At 47.6% G+C, this 18823-nt stretch overlaps 2 protein-coding genes across 2 annotated transcripts in view; both read right to left on the reverse strand.

Annotated features, from left to right (window-relative positions):
- The window catches only part of lrpprc (leucine-rich pentatricopeptide repeat containing), a 46773-nt gene extending 30629 nt beyond the window's left edge, over positions 1-16144 (reverse strand). The window contains exons 1-17 of the mRNA XM_086122228.1: positions 15957-16144; positions 14643-14845; positions 14377-14499; positions 13626-13747; positions 13412-13470; positions 12844-12930; positions 12445-12571; positions 12224-12368; positions 11970-12127; positions 11287-11392; positions 11100-11207; positions 5743-5861; positions 5192-5282; positions 4100-4169; positions 2164-2191; positions 1632-1689; positions 877-983 (exon numbers count right to left, since the gene is read on the reverse strand). Of these exons, the coding sequence (XP_085978354.1) occupies positions 877-983; positions 1632-1689; positions 2164-2191; positions 4100-4169; positions 5192-5282; positions 5743-5861; positions 11100-11207; positions 11287-11392; positions 11970-12127; positions 12224-12368; positions 12445-12571; positions 12844-12930; positions 13412-13470; positions 13626-13747; positions 14377-14499; positions 14643-14845; positions 15957-16135 (1890 nt within the window). The 5' untranslated portion in view covers positions 16136-16144. The remainder of the gene's footprint in view (positions 1-876; positions 984-1631; positions 1690-2163; positions 2192-4099; positions 4170-5191; positions 5283-5742; positions 5862-11099; positions 11208-11286; positions 11393-11969; positions 12128-12223; positions 12369-12444; positions 12572-12843; positions 12931-13411; positions 13471-13625; positions 13748-14376; positions 14500-14642; positions 14846-15956) is intronic.
- Positions 16145-16606: 462 nt separating this feature from the next.
- On the reverse strand, positions 16607-18531 carry znhit2 (zinc finger, HIT-type containing 2). The gene is made up of 2 exons (XM_086122118.1): positions 18474-18531; positions 16607-18284 (listed from the first exon to the last, which is right to left on the reverse strand). The coding sequence occupies exon 2, from the start codon at positions 18228-18230 to the stop codon at positions 16692-16694; it is 1539 nt and encodes a 512-aa protein (XP_085978244.1). The 5' UTR covers positions 18231-18284; positions 18474-18531; the 3' UTR covers positions 16607-16691.
- Between the last annotated feature and the right edge of the window lie 292 nt (positions 18532-18823).

Genomic DNA, 18823 nt, shown 5'->3' on the forward strand with positions numbered 1-18823 from the left:
GCAGACGGAGCTGAATTGCTAAGAGGCAGCTTGTGAAACATGAACTAATCTGTCGGAACACGTCTGGAAGTCTCAGCTCAGAGTTTGCACGCAGCGGGTAATCTGGCTGCCTGATGACGCACTGGAAATAAAGTCAAAGCGAGTTTAAAGACAGGGAGGTGATGATTCTCTGCACCATAAGGATACGCTGAAAAGTGGATCTGGCTTTTCGTTTCAAAGAAAGATGGTGGAAGGCAGCCCAGGTGATAGTGAAACCTGTTGGCTGCATTTTGGTCAAATGTTGGGGAATTAGACGTCATATTGTTGTTATTGTTTTTTTTTGTTTGTTTTTTTAAAATCTCAGACCTCTTTTATTTTTCATTAAGACAAAAATAAATGCATTTAAGACATCAGCCACGTTGTTACATTTTGGTGAAATGTATGCCGTGTTCAAGAAAACATAAAATAACATTTAAAAATCAACAATTCCAAGATGTAATGGCATGAGAGGGAAGAAATTTTATCTGTGCTGTATCCAGCACATCTGACAAAGTTGTATTCAATTCAATTCACTGACCAAGTATCCTTGCTCAGTTTCTATGAGTGCTCAAATGTATTTTCTCTGAAAAGAGTGGTGATTGTGGATGACTCATATTTTTTTTCCTCTATTATTTTCCAAGGTTTGTATTTTTTTTGTCTCAAATGTATAGTATTGGTTATAATATTTTTATCAGAATTATTTTTTTGTATGTGTCAATACATTTTTTGCGTAATAATTTTGTTTTTTTTTTAAATTATGATTTTCAGTACCTCATATCCAAGTATTTTTTCCCCCAATATATTTTTTTTCTAAAAAGGTTCACATTTTATGTCTCACACGTGGGTGCAGCTGTGTACCTGCGCCTTCAGCTGGTTGAAATAATTCCTCAGTTTGTCTTCCTGCGCTTGCATATTGCTCTCTGACATGCTGTCCATCAGATTGTACAGGAAGTAGGCGACTGTGTCTGGATGAGAAAACACACACGCGCGCATTGAGTAGCAGCCCAGGGAATACATTTCATTTGCCACCACATCAGTCAGTGCATCCATTTGTGTGTTTATATTTTCGTGGCGGTCCTGCTGACAGAGGCTGCTTTGGGGTCGCGGTGCGCGCCATGGCTGGCTGGCGCTGACAGCAGTGGCTCACTTCAACACATGCGTATGCGAACACCGGCCCACTCGCCCCCTCTCACATACAAAGCAAGGCTCGCAGATGTTGCCTAACGGGATGTGACATGGATAGCAATCTCCATCGCTTGCACCAGCACACGCACACACACCAGTTCCGGCACTGGCGGCCTCGCTCTCACGTGTGCACGCGCACAATGACATTAACGCCTCACAAACGCACGTTTTCCCGCAGACATTTCACACTTTTTACATGCTGGCCACACACACGGTCACAACTCAGTGCTGTGTCAGCGGTCAGGCTGTGTTTCCGCCTATGGCGAACAAGGGCATTTCTTTCACTCTAACACACACATGCAAGCATGCACACACACACACACACACACACACACACACACACACACACGCACGCACACACTATTTTTATGTCAGTTGCAAACCGCCGACGCCGTAAAGGTGAACGCCGACATGCGCTAAGAGTTTACCTGCCGGTTTGGTGTGTGCTTTGCTGAAGCGTTCGTCTTCATACAAGAGCTTGGTTATCTGTTTGAAGAAACAAAGAGCCGTTAGATCTCCATCGGAACTAAAGGCTCGGCTAGTTTGCACTGGAGCTAACGCAAAGTTCAACATTGATTTATTCCAGACCCCCCCCCCCCATATGATGTGACGTTCAGATTTTAACCTGCCTTGTTTCGTGCACCGTTTTGTTTCATAACAAGCGAGTCTCCAATTATCAGCGTTGCCGACCGACAAGGGGTTTTATTCCTGCACTATATGCACAGCCTGAAAACTAATGTTGTCTTTGTCATGTCACATATTCTTACTCAATGTTTCGGTTAATGAAGGCGGTCTCTGTCAAGTGACCGTCGGCTAGCGTAATCTTTCTTTGTAGCGCTTCCATGAGGAGGAATGTTGTGTCTAGAACGCTTTATCTTTTGAATTCTCTAGTGTGTGCATGTCTGTGGGTGTGTATTTCCTTCACATTAGGACAACAAACGGGGACATGGAGCTCATTACCTTCACCATACTCTCCATGTCATCAGACCTGCAGTAGGGGGCAGTGGAGGACAAGGCATTAGCTCTCATTCCACACGCTGTCATTTCAAACACACACCAGCAAGTTTAGATACTCTTATCTCTTGGAGCAGAAGAAAAAAGATGACGCGAGTCTACTGAGGAAATAGCTTCATTCAAGTCACTGGTGTCTTTCTTCATTTTTTCAGCACCACATAAACGTCATCCTGAGAAAAATCAGCTTGGTCGTGCCTTTCTCACCGCCAAATAACATTTCAATTGCAACGTACTGATAAGCAGTTGTTTTAATCGACTCCGTTTGTTGACTGCGCGGCTAGCAAATCAGGCAAGATTGCAGTCACATCACTATGGCGACAAAAGTGACAAGTATGACACTAAAGGCCACGCGCGAGGCGCAGATGAGGCTCGACGCCCTCCGGCCCACAGGATAAGAAAGACGAGACAGCGGGACAAAAGCACGTCAAACCACAAAAGAAACACACACGCTAAATGATGACGCGCGACATCTCTGGTGCTGTCAGCGAGCCGGAGAGGAGGAGAGAGGAGAGGTCTTTAATGATTAAATTATCCCTTGACCTTGTCTTTGACAGGTCCCCGCAACACAATGGGGCGAGCGCACACACAAAAACACACACATGCACGTCCCAATTACTACCCTGTCAGGGAGGCTTATGGAGTGCACAAGTGTGTGTGTGTGTGTCTTAACAGAAGAAGAGGTGAGGAATAGAATCAAACTCCAAAATGGATGAAAATATCCTGGCACCCTCAACTGGCTGCCACGCAATCGCAGGGCGTACATAGACCAACGACCATCTGCGCTCATACCTAAGGACAATTTCGAGTGTTCCATCAACCTGCCGCGCACATTTTTGTAATGTGGGAGGAAACCCACGCAGGCACGGGGAGAACGTGCAAACGCCACACAGGAGGCCGGAGTTTGATTCCGGGCTCCGGAGGTCTGCACCCTGAGGCGGACGTGCGAAAAAGTTGACTAACGGGCCGCCACGAATATGGAATATGACCAAAAATAAAAAATACACTCCTGTCAAGTAAATATTGACACAAATGTGACTTCACAATTTAAATAAATAAGTTTCCATCAATTCCCCGGCTAGAAAAAGTTTTCATGTGAATTGTATTATGAATATTATTTTATAATTTTTTTAAAATAAATATTTGTGCGCGTATGGATCTGACCTGTATTATTGAATGGAGTCATAAATGAAATTTTGTGATTTTGAACACAGTTCTCAAGGGCCTCTCGGTTAAACTGGCTGAAAATGAAATTTAGCTGAACTTGGTGAAGTTTGCTTTTGGTTTGTTTGGGTCCCAGCGGACAAGTCGGCACTTTGCTGCGACTCACCTCCAGCCTGGCTCTGCATGAATTAGGAAAGAGGGTAGGGGAGCACTATTGGTGTGCAACAACGTCGCGTTAAAACGCTAAATATTCATAAAGACCCCGTTTCAAGCGGAGCCCGCCAGTGTGACTGGGGTCGAGGCTTCTTTGCGTGCTAGGATGAAATGGAGGGAGACCGCAGGGCTGGTTCAGGCTATTTGGTGGGGGGGGGGTAGCTGTGGGTAAGGGCAGCTGTGGGCATCTGCCCATTTGCATATCTCCCACGGTGCTTTGGGGCGAGGGCCAGCGGATGAAGCCTCCATATGCATGAGGCAGCCGGGTGCTGTATGCTGCGTTTCTCCCCGCAGCTGCACGCACGCATACACACCCAGGCTCTGTCGATGGTGTGATAGGCAGCACATGTCGTATGCAAAACATATGCCGCTGTGACCTCCAAGAGTGCTACGGGCCTCCCTAAAACATGAGTCCAGAGTCGCGTGGCAAAATATGGAAATGTAGCAGCGCGCGTGCACGCGTGCGGCGGAGAAACAGCCAGAGCGCACAACAGGTTAATTGACTGACTTTCTGAAGCCCTGGATGAGGCTGCCGCGGAAAATCCCAAGCTCCAGTGGGGGGTGGGAAGGGTCCGACACTGGAAAAGACAGGAAAGGGGAGATGAATACATGTAGAAGGCTGTTTGTTTAATCCGCGATGTTGATTTGTCGGCAAATAGACGTTTAACTCTACTTGGATGAAAAATGGAGTCCTTACTTTTCCAACAGAAGAACAGGATGAGGGAATTGCGCATGGGTTGATGAGTTTGCGGACGTTTTTTTGATTATGTTGATTATTTATTTATTTATTCAGAAATAGGGAGAGCTGGCATAGATCAGGTTGGATTCGTCAAGTTGAAGGTGGTCAGCTTGTAAGTGAACCGTAGGTCTGTTTTTTTTTTTTTTTGTTATAGCAGAAAGTCTTTAGCCCCCTTCAAACTCCAAAGTGTCTCTTTGACACGCTCAGCTCCCTGCTTCACTCCTGATCTTCACCACTTCAAATCCACGCATTGATAGGCAGTCAGACATGCTTGCGCGCACAACACACAGAGTATATGTCATTTCAGATGGCAAAAAGTGTTTGTGGCTCAGTGCTGGTTTTTCCGTGGATAGCCGCTCGAAATGGCACTGAGTGTAAAAGTTTGCCGACCTGGTCTAGCTCCTTTCTTTCCATTTTTCTTTGTTTTTTTTTTTAATTCAAACTAAACAAATCTGAAGTCTACCCATACACGTCACTTGACAGTCAGCAGTAAATGCGTAAAACGGGACACAGAGCTGACAGCAAATGCGAAAATGAGGAAAGGAGACGAAAACCAGCTAAAACGAGAAACACGGGAAGCGTCATCTATTATTTAAGCGGGCCCCCTTTATGCCACACTCCTCTGCCCAGTGGAGGCGCCTCTTGTCCTTTGCTCTTTACATATTCACACACACTAATCTCTTTAAAAGCCCGATGAGCGCCAAAGAGCATGCGAGTGTGTGTGTGCGCGTGCGCGCACTGGGCCAATTAGCCCGCAGGCATAGCAGCAATTTTTATAATGACGGGTGATCAAGATGCAGGCCACGCTTGTTCGTAATGGGAGGAATAAACATGGCAGAATGTGTGTGTGTGTGTACATACACAAGGTATAGAGTTGAGCCAAGTTGCTTGTAGCCACCAATCGAATCTCCGAAGTTAAGAAACCCTCTGATTGCAGTGAAATGCCTGCATTCTGAAAGATGCAAATATTCAAATCATTCAAGATAGTACAAAAGTTCTTACTGTTCAACTGCCGCACAAGACACACTGGGTCACGTATAAAGCATGCTACAATGGGTTCGATGGAAAACTACGGACAAATTGAGCCTTTCCAGTTAGCGGCAGTTCAGCGCATCCTCTTTTTCCCTCTGCTCTGTGGGAACAACAAATATTCAAATGGCAAACTATGGTGTGTCGTCCTCTCGCTGTCAATTGCGGTAGCACTACAGCTACGTGGCGCTTAGCATGTCGCGGCTCAGCGTGGTACTACACCGAAGGCGCACAACTGTAAATTCCATCTGGCCAGTACCTGTACTGTAAAATCCCCGCCTCCTCTAAAAAAATTGTAATGTAGCAGGAGTGCAAACAAGGAACGGTGGTATAGTGGTGGGGGGGACACTATTTGCACACGCGCGCACACACACGCACAGTACCTCGAGAGCCTGTCGAGCAGCCTCAACGCTGGAGAAAACCGGATGGATGTAGGTGGATACGGTGTCGAGGTCCAGGGTGACACCGAGCGCCTGCATGCCCTTCATCACCTCCACCACACCTTCAAAACACACAGAAAAATCCTACATCAACTTTATCGACAAACAAATGAGGAACACTTTCACTTGGCAGTTTCCCACCCTGTGTTGCGCACACTTAAGCGCAAGCCTGGAGCTGTGGAAGCTGCAGAAAAGTGCAGCTATGCAATCAGCAGACTCATACGCACAATACTCTTAGCACTACAGTGAAAAACATGTCCGTCCGTCCCCCCTCAACAAAACGCTCATGGATGCCAACCGCTCCACCTTGGACTAGAGTGGGATGCATAAGACACGCACTTGGCCTGAAGTGGACTCTTGCGAGTGTTGCCCTGCTCTCCAGCAGAGCCCTGAGGTCCTGCCCAAGGGAAGTCAGGCCTAAACAGCCACATGCATATGGAACAGCGCCCCCCCCCCCCCACAGAAGTATGAAGGAGGCAGCAACAGCAGCAGCGCTTTGCACATGTCAGCGAGGGTGCCCGCGTGAGCTAAAACGAGTGCTCAAACACATTCCGGGTGTACACATACATTCACTTTTAAGTGCAGTTTTGCGACGGAAATATCCCCGCAGCTATACGGCCGCGTCCAGCACATACCAACCTCCCATGCGGCCTTCTGCAAACTACCTAAAAGTGCTAGAGTTGGCACACCTCAACATGCCGTGTGTATTTCTGCTCGCCACTCAGATTTGACAAAACACACACACACACACACACACACACTGGTATCTGGAGCTCCGTTTCCGTATCCTCCCGGGATGTATGTGCTCACCTGGCGGTCTCGCTCTTTAGCTAAATAATAGAGGAGTCCCAGGCTTTTACACGCCATTAAAACCTGTGTCCGCCTGATAGCAGGTACGGCTACCTGAACCAGCGCCGTCCATTTATGGCCCTCCGGTCCATATCGCTCATTCATGGGGTCCTCTCGCTATCCATCTTCTTCTTCTCTCTCACTCACTCCCCCTTTTCCAAGAAAAACAAGCAATCTTCCTCCTTCTCAATGGACTATCGCTCCATTCAGCCATCGGCTCGTCCGTTCTTATCCCACCTCTCATCGCTTCCCCCCCCCACCCCTGCTTATTTATTTATTTATTTTTATGAAAGAGGAGCAGTAGCTGCTGAATAATCCATCATCAATTCCGCCGCAGCAGACAAACAGCAAACAAGTGAATGGAGACCTGGGGCGGGGGTGGGGGCGCCAAGTCCACACACGAGCCACTGTGGAAAATTGAACAGGAGATATTCGTATCCACTGAAGACCAACCGAGGTGAGGCTACATTCAAATCCTGCGAGCAATTTGAAAATTGCAAACTCCTTTCAAATGAAAAAAAAAATGGAGGCAAACATAAAGCTTCCATTCCATTGGATGAAAACAGTTCCACGAGCAAATTGCTGTAAAAGTATGGGTAACAAGACCCGGAGTTACACGGGAGTGGGGGCAGATTATGACGACATGCGAAATATAGCGCGAGCTCACGTGGCATCGAGATCTCATGCAAGTGACACACGCGCTCAGCTTCGGGCCTTGTCCGAACAACTTTGGTTTTTGCACAGGGCTTAGACGTGAGTCCAGAAGAGGCGGAGGGAGGGGAAGTGCGGTGAGGGGGTCCTCTCCAGGTCTGTTAGCGTGAAGGCTGACACAAATCCGGGCGAGAAGTATCAAAGTAGTGAGTTAAGGATGGCAGCGGTCACAAGATATCAGCGTCAGCTTCATGTCTGCAGGTTAACTGTCAAAAGATGAGAAGTGCGCGCCGAGCCCTGAGAGGAGCGGCGGAGCCAACCGCTCGCTGTCATCTCTGCCCCCGACCTTGGACACGAGTACCTGTCACTTCTCCTCTTCGAACCCCTGCGCCCCCTTCTCTATGGCTGCCATTCTACAAAGGGGGCGCTTGATCTTTCAGCGAGGTCAAGACTGCAGAAAACAACAAGCGCAAGCAAATGGCACATTCTTGACAGGAGCTTGGGGATCGCAGACTACTATTAAGGCAACACAGTGAGGTTCCGGGTTTGAATCCCTGCCGCGACCTTCACATGTCCACCTCCTGTACCTACACAAGAGTCCAAAAAGTACCGAGTCTGAAAATGTACAAAAATACAAGAGTTTTCACTGTCAATTAAATACAAGACCCGTTTGATAACAACAAGAAAACAAAACATCTGCACTTTCCACTTTTAACTTACTTTCAGGAATCCTGATAAGAAGGGTAATGTGGGTGGGGATTATTTGTCACGTGTCCCTATTTTTCGGGCCCTAAGATCTCAATCAATCAAAATCTCAACCACAGATGATTTCACCTTTTGTTTTGGCGGTTGGGGGATAAAAAATAGTATCAAGCCTACTCTAAGGAATAGAAAATAGCATGATCTGTTTTCAGATGAAGAGAGTAAAAAGGAAAAAGTCGGCTGAAGAATAAATACTCAGGTGCAGATATCGGAAAACTCTGATCAAGTACAGCGACAATGCTTTCTTCCAACCACGACCTGAGCGGAAATGTGAGCGTGAGAAATTTGGATGGACAGCATCAGAGAGTTCAAGGTGAGGTCGCATCAGCAGGCAGGTGCAGACCGGACAACACTAGTGCAAAATATTACCCCCCCCCCTTTTTTTTCCTCAGCAGAATCCGCACCCCCACCCTTGTTCTACCGCGTCAGAAGTGATCAAAAGTGGCGAGTGCTGACAAGCCATGACTAGCTGGTGGCAGGTGGGCAGTGCGGGTCGGCATATGCTTCCGCTAAATCCACACTTGATCAAAATGCACCCCCCCCCCCCCCCCCCCCGCGCGCTGTCCTTTTGCGCTCCCCTCCCAATTCCGCAGCTTCGGACCGCTCTGCCCGCTAGTGACACCTGTGGACAAAAAGTGACACGGCGCTTAATATTTCATGGAGCGTGCACAGTGGGGCGCGTAATCCAAAGTGAATTCCCTCAGAGCGCTCGCATTTACATGAAATCAAGTCACTCTGCATCAGTCACATCACCTGCAAAGACCCCCCCCCCCCCCCGCCCTCCGCTTCCTCCCTCTGTAAGACCCTCTCTGTCCACACATACACACACACGCGCACACACACACACCTCCTGCAACTAGGGAGTGTGTGAGAGCGAGCGTAGGGGAAGCGGCTGCATCATTCATGAGGGTTAAGGCAGACCAGCGAGTGAACGAAAGAGCAGTTTCTCCACTTTCCCTCCTTCCGTTTTACACCGTGACAACTAAATGGACGCCGCCCTGGCGTTTGCGCGTCTCCTCAGAAACTGCGGTTAGGCCTGTGCGCGCGTATACTTGTGTGTGGTTTCAAATCATGCCTCCTTCTTTTCTACGCCACCAAGTCAGGCCCCAAAGACTCACATCGACGAGCCGTCTCGACCGCACAAGAGGAGTTGATGCTGCGCGGGACCGAACGCTTCCTCGTCCCTGTCAATTAGCTGACAGTGGCAAAATGCATCATTTATTAATCGCTCTAAAAAACCCCAAAGAGAGAGGGAGGAGGACGGCGCTTGGCAAGCATCAAGCACTTAAAAGCCAAGCCGCCGACGCGCGTTTGACAGCAAGTCCGCTAACGAGCGTCGGATTCTGACAATGTCGGCTATCTGTCACAGAGACGATTCCACCCCGACTCCTTTTCCTCCCTCTTCGTCCTCCGAGCTCCTGCTGGACAAAAACACGAGGCTCGGCCGGGGAATAACCGTCAAGTGGCAGCAGGAATCGTCTCCAAAAGGAGCGAGCCATTAAAACTGTCACCGGGAATAAAAGGCGAGAAACTTTGACCACGCCGTGACAATGTTTCTCACAATCAAGGAGTGTGAAAAATTTTCATCTAAAGCTCACCGTCGCCGGCAAAAATATCATACCGTCATGTATCAAATGAAAATGTACAAAGAGGTGAAGTGAAGCAGCCTGAAAAGAAAAATCGTCCATCAACGAACGGACTTTGCGCCCACTTTTCACATGGCGAATCGTCAAAAACGAGAAGCAAACTCTGATGCCTTTCTCCGTCAGGTAAACGTCGCAGGCAAGAAACCTTCCCAAGTTGGCGTTGTCCATCCGTCTAGTGTACCCGTTTCAGACTGGGGCAAATTCCCTGACAGGAGCCCTAGAAATTTTGCTTTTAGGCCATCCCTCCCCGAGTGAGCTCTGGAGGTCAGTTACAAAGCCCAGGTCAAGACTCCAGGAACGGACTGAACGGGGATTTCAAAGCCGAGGCTTGTATGGAGTTGTTCCACTCTTTTGAATCCATAAAATAGCAGATTGTCGGAGTGCGTTCTACCATTAAAAAAACAAAAATAGTCAAACTCGAAAAAAATAAATAAAACGAAATGCCCATCCTTCAGTGACCGAGCGAGGTCTCAGAAATGCCGCAAACATCTGATGCCCTGTAGGTGGCGGTCAAGTCCACGATCCAGGTTGCCACAAAGATCAGAGGGCTTGAACAAAGCCACCAACAGTTTCACACCGATGACATTTCCTCAAAGTCAAGAGTGTTGTTGTTTTTTGTGATTGGGAAGTTGGGAGCCTCTGGGGGGGAAAAAAAACTTTGCCATCTCTTGGCCGAGCCCTCCAGAGAGCGCGCGTGTTTGCTTCATCTCCTCTCGCTCAAACGCTCTCACGCGGGAGGGGGATCAGACCTCTTTGCCCTCGGCTGCCCCGGTCCCTTGAAATCTGTCCCAGTTTGGGGGGGTGGTGCCATTAATATTTGAGGTGAAGCGCTCCTTTTAAAAGCTATTTCTGCTAGAAAATACCTCTCATAATCCCCCCTCCACATTGCAAAAAACAACACAAATGGTTGCTTTTCAGATGGGACGTACAGACAGACGGTTGGCAGCTTGCCGTCTATTTTTGTCATTGCAGCCCTTCCTTGAATGCTACAACTAGCAGACAATAAAACGCAACCCAAGCAATAGCTTTTTCCCCAAAATGTCGAGATTCAATGTACATGAAACAACCAAGAGGAAAGGGGACATCTATATGGAAAGATACCACAGACGGGTGAAAAAAATAAATAACATTTCGGAAGGGATCCCATTTCAGGTTTAAGTGGCCCTTCCAACCAGATGCAGAATTCTGACAGGTGGTCATTTGGGGGCGGGAGGAATATCGTCACATTTCTACTCATTCGAGTGTGCATGTGCGTACAGAAGTCACTGTGAGCATTATTAATGTGTGTGTGTTGTGTGTGACTGTTAATACTTAAACGATCATTAAAAAGAGAGCATTTACAATGTTCACGTCTTTCCTACTTGAGTGCGTGTGCATGCGTGTGCGTGTTACCGGCTGCGTTGTTGTCCTTCATGTGCTGTGCCAGCAGGGGCCAGAAGTAATGAGGTCTGATGGGCAAGTTGTGTTCTTTCATCGTCTTCATCAGCTCCAGAGACACATCTGCAAGAAAAGAAAGCAGCCCTTAATGACGTGACCGCGGTCTGGCGTTTCACAAGCTATTGTGTTTTCGGCGTCGTACGGGTCTTCTTGGCTTCCAGGGCGCACGACAGCGTGAAGGGGAGCGGCGAGGCGTGCAGCTGGGCGTCCTGCATCTCTTTGCAGTAGCGGCTGATCTCCTCCAGTGGCTGTAACGCAAACGCGAACAACAAAACGGGTCACGACACGCGACAGGGGCATTCAGAGCGCAGGCGCCCGACAAGGCTTTCAAAGCGTTTCCCTCGGACACCAGCGAATGAGCGACTTTCCAAAAACATTTGGAGAGCGAAAAGGATGCAAAAAGTTAATGTCATAAGTTGCTCATTTCTGCCACTGCTTGGTCACCAGGTCAAATGTATTAGTCATTTTACTGCGCCACACTAATAGGATCTGAGATGTGACAAGAGTGTCTGGACAGGGTACTTTGCAAAAAATGGTCCAATTTGCATCAGATCTAGGCTATACGACAGCTTCTGAGCGTGTTTGCTATACACTAATCTATTCTAAAGTTTGACCGTTGTTTTCCTTTTATTAAAGATGGCGACAGTTTCATGACAACATCTTGAAGGAAACGGACACAAACGTTTTTTATGTGTCCTGGTACAAATTAACTACTTTTGTGGGAGGTAAGACGAAGAAGAAGAAGAAGAAGGGAGCTTAGTTTCAAAAGGGTGACCGGTGCCGACATCCTATGAGCCGGCTCAGTGAGCGAGGGATGTCAAGCACCGTGTCCATGTTGATGCAGTGTCTCAGGAAGAAGTTTCCCAGGTTGGCCGAGTCGGCGTTGACGTCGTCCGCCTGCAGGCTGGGAAACGTCCTCAGGATGAGGAAGGCCGTATCGTGGTGGCCCCGCGTGATGAGGCTCAGACACAAGTTCATCGCATCTGCAAGGTGAGAATCATTTGATGACAGTCACTCACAGCACTTGTCCGAGATACTCATTGAAAGAGGCGGCGCGGCGTGGCATATCGCAGGCGCACCTGGGACGTAGCCCCTCTCGTGCCTCAGGAGCGCCACCATTTCGGGGATGTGCTGCTGATGCCCGGCCTTGGCCAGCGTGAAGATCACATCCATGACATCTCGGTCCATCAGACTGCAGTCGGCGCTCTCCGCCTCCTCCAGCGTCTGATGCGGACCGGGCATCCTTATTGATTCAAATACTGAAGGGTAGGGTGTTCAATTTCGAGACAGACGGACGCACCTTCTTCAGACTGTCCATGTCTCCCTTCTCGGCGTAGGCGTTCAGCAGTGACACAAACGTGTCGGGACCCGGCTCCATTCCAGCTCCCCGCATGACTGATGGGATGTTCTTTGCGCTCTCGATGTCGCTGTTACACACACACACACACACACACACACACCACATTTGGAGCCCATTTTCCCATGCGCACAAAGCGTTTTGTGATGCTGCCAGTCAAACCGTTTCATTTCAAGTCAACAGAAATGTCGTTGTTCCACACATCAACACGTACAAGGGTTTGTTTCACTTCATTTGCAAGTTGTGGTAACAATGACATACAAGCAATTATTTCATTTTGGTTTTTTTGTTTTGTTTCTGACAATAGTGGATAATTACAAAGACAAAAGCAGCAGCACTCACCCCGCCCGCGCGTGGCCCGTTATCAGCGCGTCGAAAACAGCTTCGGTGATGGGGAGGTCTTTGCTCTTCATGAAACCCAGAATGGTGCTGGCAATGAAGCGAGCAAAACAATTCATGGTTGGCGATTCTGAAATACGTCGACAAAATATCCTCAACAATTCCAAAGGCTTGAGTTGATAACAGGTGCGAGGAGCCTGTTTTTGACCATTTAAGAGAGGAGCGATCATCATCCTACAGCCCTCCGCCGCGAGGCCAAGGCCCAGTACGGCGACAGCTCCGCTTCATTTTTGGCTTTGGTGTTTTAGACACTTTGAAAAGAGCGCATCGTCACACAGCCTAGCTGTGCCAAATCATGGGCAAAGATGCTTGATGTAGGGGGCTGTTCATATATTAACTAACCCACTCTGATGTCACAATCTGGGAAAATAAAAAACATCAGAAGGGCTCGCTCGAGCACATTGAACAGAAGATTGACTTGGCTGTTGCAGACAGCCACTGCTGATGCCCAGCAATGAATTTTCCAAAAAATGGCCCCTTGAGAGAGCCCCTTGCACATCCACAAGCTCACCTGGCACCTTCAATGTCTCCATTTTGGCAGTAGGCTGCGATGAGTCTCTGGTACGTAACCTATAAACACAAAGGACCAAACTTAAGAACAGCCGCGTGCATTAAAAATATGCTGGAAAATGTGGAGGAATTAAAAAAAAAAAAAAGTCCTTATTATGCTAGCGGCGAAAACAACATCCATCATGTCAGTGGTTGTTTCCGTGCTTTCGTCTTACTCGGTTCGGCAGGACGTTGGCGGCCTCCATCTTGGCCAGGAAGTCGGTAGGCGAGAACTTGAACTCATTCTGCAGGTACACCTTCAGCAAGGCGTTGTAGTGACTCACGTCATATTGCGCACCTTGGGGAATGATAAGACAAAGCCCACTGCTGCAATTGCTCGAGTCTACAATAAGACGTTTCGCCATGACGGACGCCATATGTACTTCCAGGTGTGGGAAAATGCATTTGAAAACTTGTCGATGGAGGGCTTTGGTTTCCAGTGCCGTACATCTTGGGATTTTCTCTGTAAAAATATTTTCCAGCTTCACTCAATTGATCTTCCTTATTTGCATGTTGCACTGGATTTCATTTCGCCTTTTTTGAAATAAATCCCCCCAAAATGGTATCGCAACAGGTTTTGCCATCACATCAGCACTTGCCACCCATTTTCCTGCCACCTGGAAGGATCTTAGCACCTAGTGTTACAAACATTCTGTGTTAGTCTATACATTATAATAAGGTACAATAATAATGTGCATTTGTATTGAGGCTGATACCGATTCCGATAATTTGGGAGCGGGCAGGGGGAGGAAGGTTATTCAGAATGTCATGTGTAGATAAATAAGTAAAACAAAAAAAACAAAATTTAAAAGAAGCAAAAAAGAAAACCTGGATGATTATCAGCCGATTAAATCGAACGGTCGGGTCGTCGTTCCAATGTATTGAGATTTCAGCAAAAAAGTCCATTGTGCGATTCCTCTCACTCACCCAGCTCCTGCAGCTTCTCCCAGACGCGGTGAGCCAACTCGGTGCGCTCGTCCAGGCCCATTTCTGGCAGCAGAGAGCCGCAGCTCCGCAGCAGTAGCAGGGCCTGGTTACCACTCGGATAACCTGCAACAACACGGAGCCATGGAAAAGGCAACATGCGCCTTTGGAGTGAATATAAAGAAGCAAAACGGTCCAACTTTCTACTTGCACTTCTTTGTATTTGATCCAACTCTTAAATTGCAGGCGTGTATGTCTGCCGTAGCTACCCGCCCTGGAGATGTCGTGGAAGATGCGCAGCAGCAAAGTCCTGGTGATGCGACCGGTCCTCCTCACCGAACTGTCCAGCTTGGCCAAGGCCCAGTCGAACTGCTGGGCCTGTTTGGTGCGCACGGCCGTGCTAAGTTCCTCCTTCTTCTCCGCGGCCACTACGTAGCTGCGGACGCATCCCGCTGCATGTGGCCGCGCATGACTGGAGGGGGTGAGTGGAGGAAAGCAACAATTACAATCAGCGGTCAAGATTATGACACACAACAATCAGTCACACTTACATTCCCACCAACGGACAATTTAAAGCAGCGATACCGATCAGCTGCGGCACATTTGTGTACCGTGAGAGCTTGTCAGTTGTGCAGTGGGAAATTATGACAGTTCACTTACCTGGTCCAAAAACTTGGATTCCTACAAAACAACGCATCTTTGTTCATCTATCTATGCCAGGGACATAGAGTGACCAGAAAAACAATTACATACTTTTCCTCTAGTTGGCAGAAGGTACAATAGCATTCACATCATAGTGAAGTTCATGTAACAGAATGGTGAACTAGACAGGCAGACTTCACTCTGTGCACCATAAGTACATTTTTTAGCAGATTCAGACAAGACAAACTGTATCTCCTGACATGACGTAAATTTGTGACATTTTCATTTGGTGGTGTGTCATTTGATTGAGCTAATGTCAGATGTGTGCCTTGGTGAAACTCCACTTTAAAGCATTCAATTAAGGCCCACTTCTCAAAACTGTGAGGCAGACATGGTAACCACTAGGACAGAGGCCTTCAAATCTAGCCTTTTTTTAGCCTATCCTCCGTCACTGGGTGAAAAACTCTCCTCCTCGTGGAGACAATATGAACGTAATTGTGATCGGCACATCAGTGACTTTCCACTGAGGTTTTTTTTTTGGCTTCATGGTAAGATGCTGCGTGACATAAGCAACAACATCAATGATAATTACTCTGTGGAAATTAAACCCTATATTACATCGGTTCATACACAATCTAAAAACGATGGTAATAACTACAATGCAAGTGTAAACGTCCACAAAAAAAAATTGATTCCGAGGGACCAAAATTCTTGTTACGTATGTTAACCCGATTTCCCAACAGGGTGCCTTTAGATTTATTTGATACGAAGCCACATGAGCAACAGCAACAAGAAACGCTTTTATCGTAACAGTATTACAATAACAGATTTCTCGGGAAAAGTACGAATCATGCTTGTTTTGTGGTTGTCATTGAACCTCAATGACATACGCGCATCCGGCTAACGCGCGTGGTTGACGGGTACCCAAGCTAGCGGTTTACCTGGACGCGTTCTCCACACTCGGGTGCGTCTGTCGGGTCACAAGTCCCGTCCTGCCGACACCAATTCTTCCGCTATAAAGCCGACTGAGCGGCGGTCCGGTTCTTCTGGTACCAGCGATTTGTAGCAAGCCCGAAGGCGAAAACCTGAGGAACCGGGCAGATCTCAAGAGCGCGGCCATGTTTGCTGTGTCGCGGGAGCCAAAGACAAGCGAGACTTCCGTTTTACGTCACCAAACCATCACGAAATTTGGCACGCAAGTTGAACTTGCCATTGAAGCAGTATGGAAAACGCAGATTTATTTCAGGAGATGATTTTTACAGCTGAACAACTGAAATATTTTAAATATTCACTAAGTACAGAATGAAATCATTCATTATTGTATCGTTTAAAAACGTTGGAAAAAACAACCCAAATTCACCATCTCAAAAAATTGGAATACAGTACTGTATCACATACACAAGCGAAATGAACTTTGCCAAATGATTAGTATTTTCCTGTGGTTACTGGATCCGTATGCCATGTTTCACTTATGTCAGTAATATGTACTTTCAAGCCATTCTTAAAAAAAATAAAATAAAATTATACAAACTGAAATTAAACTTAATTCGTTATAAAATTAGAACAAGGGATGCCACAAAACAAATAAGGGTTCACCAGTTATGCACTTTATTCATCCATACAATTATTCACACTTTTGTTTTTGTTTATTATATCACAAACCTTTAGAAAAGCTGTTAATTTAATTCCTGTATCAACGTACCATGAACTTTCCTCTTTTCTTTTTTAAAGTTCTCCGCAACTAGCATCCTTGTTTCCTCCACACTTTTCCTTCGCCTCGCTCGCCGACTGCGCTCGTTCCACAGCTCCAAAGCCAACCCACGAGTACGACACGAATGATCCAGAGTCCAAGCCTGAAGGAATTCACACTTCTTGGAAGCCAGGAAGTATTTCTGTCTCTTTGCTCCGTCTTCTCCCTTCTTTGAGAGAGAGGCTCTGGCTTGAGAGAGCGCCGAACGTATTTGACTCAAGGCCGCCAGGATGTATCCTGTGGCGTCCTCTTTGTCTCTACCCGTCAGGACGTGAGCGGTGGCTTCTACCGCCAAGTCCGTGGCGTGCGATTCTTGCTTGTTGAGATACCCTCCTCGTAAGATGAGTGTCTCTCCGCTGTGTATGGCCTCTTTAACGGAGTTGAAAACCTTGCTGGAGCTCAGGGCCTCAGACAACGTGAGCATGGTGTCACAGAACTCAAACAGGAGCGAGTCAGCGTCACCATTGAGGAGCTGCAATGTGAAAGTATAGCAATAGAGAGCGTTGATCACACTGTAGCAGACCAATGGAGATGGATTTGGACACAAGGAACTCAGCTTGGGGATTTTGGCCAGAATTGCAGGAACACCAGAGACCGCAGAGCTTGCCGTTTTATCCTTGCTCTTATTCACTTGTTGGTCTGGATTCTGAACTCCCTCCTCCAGCAACTCCACCAGTGTTCTCCCCGCCTCGTCGTGTTCCTCCCACCACGGCCTCCACACGGGGATCAACCGGCTCAGAGCGCCCTGCCTAAGCAAACCGGTGAACTTCTCCTTTTCCCCGTTGTCAAGGAGCGCCCACAGCTCCTCTTCCGAGAGCTTGTCAAGGTCAAGCTCTGACAGATTTTGGGCCACGCTTTCCGACGGCTCCTCATCTGCTTCCTGGTCTTCCAAGGTTCTCGTGAAGTTCTCGATCTCCCCCATACTATCTTCTCCCGATTCCTGAAGCTCAGCTAATTTGGACAGCAGCTCCACAGCCTCAACGCCGCCGTCTTGCCCCATCTCGGCTTCTCTTAACACGCTTTCTATTCCTCCATTTGTCACTTGAGCCTTTTGTCTCAGTCCGAGAAGAATCTCATGCATTTTCTTCTTTCCCTCTTGGCCTGTTGCCTTCATGTTTTTCAACTCCTCAAAGACAGCCTCCTTGTAGAACTCCTCTGAGCACACCGAGTGATCTGGGCTGCGGTAGCAAGCCACGCCGCAGTAATGCAAGTTGCACCTAGGGCAAGTGTAACACGCAGGCTTGCGGTTGCACAGCATGCACACTTTGGAGATCTTTCCATCAGCCGAAGCCTGAGTGATAAATTCCTCCTGTCCAGAAGATGCCCCTCTTCCGGGGAGCAGGATGCCATCTCTGCTGGCCGCCGAGGCATCCTCTGCTTCCTCCGGCCACTCGTCCTTTGGACCGATGTCCGTCAGAAGAGTCCTCACTGACCGAGGAAGTGTCCGTCTAATTATTGGATTCATTGCAGTCAAAACAGAGAAGGAGAAAGCGGCGTCTGAACCGCTCGAACCGAAAACCTGAGATATAAAACAAAGGAGACATACTAGATCAGGTGCCGCATAACCAAGTCAAAAAGAAGCATTTAAAAATCATTAACGCCAGTTGCAAACTCGGCGAGTGCTACAAATCAAAGCATAAACACGTTTCGTGCCGTTTATGACATTTCTACACCCACTCGGGGCACTTAAAGTGGATCTTTCACTTACCAAGTCGTATTAGCAAACACGTCTGTGCTGTACTGTCGCAGTGAATCAGTGAGCCGCCATGTCGGATTTTGATGACGTTTTCTTAAAGCACCAGTCACACTTCCGTTGCCCCGCGAACGTGTACTGTAGCACGAAGTATGTAGTACAGTGTATAGTTCTACAAAAAAAGAAAAAGAAAACCGTTCATCTCGGGTTTAAAGTAATGTTATAAGCAACTACAAACATATTGGGGGAATGGGCGTTGATTACGCACAGATTTTCACAATCCGCAATGGGTTTGGTCTATTCAGAATGACTGCACCATGCATATCGGGATCTAGTTAAAACGTGGCCTCTAGTTTTAGAGTAAT

This window comes from Hippocampus guttulatus, chromosome 10 (genome assembly GCF_054856545.1).
Source record: "Hippocampus guttulatus isolate MCC_2025c chromosome 10, RoL_Hgut_1.0, whole genome shotgun sequence".
Lineage (NCBI taxonomy): Eukaryota > Metazoa > Chordata > Actinopteri > Syngnathiformes > Syngnathidae > Hippocampus > Hippocampus guttulatus.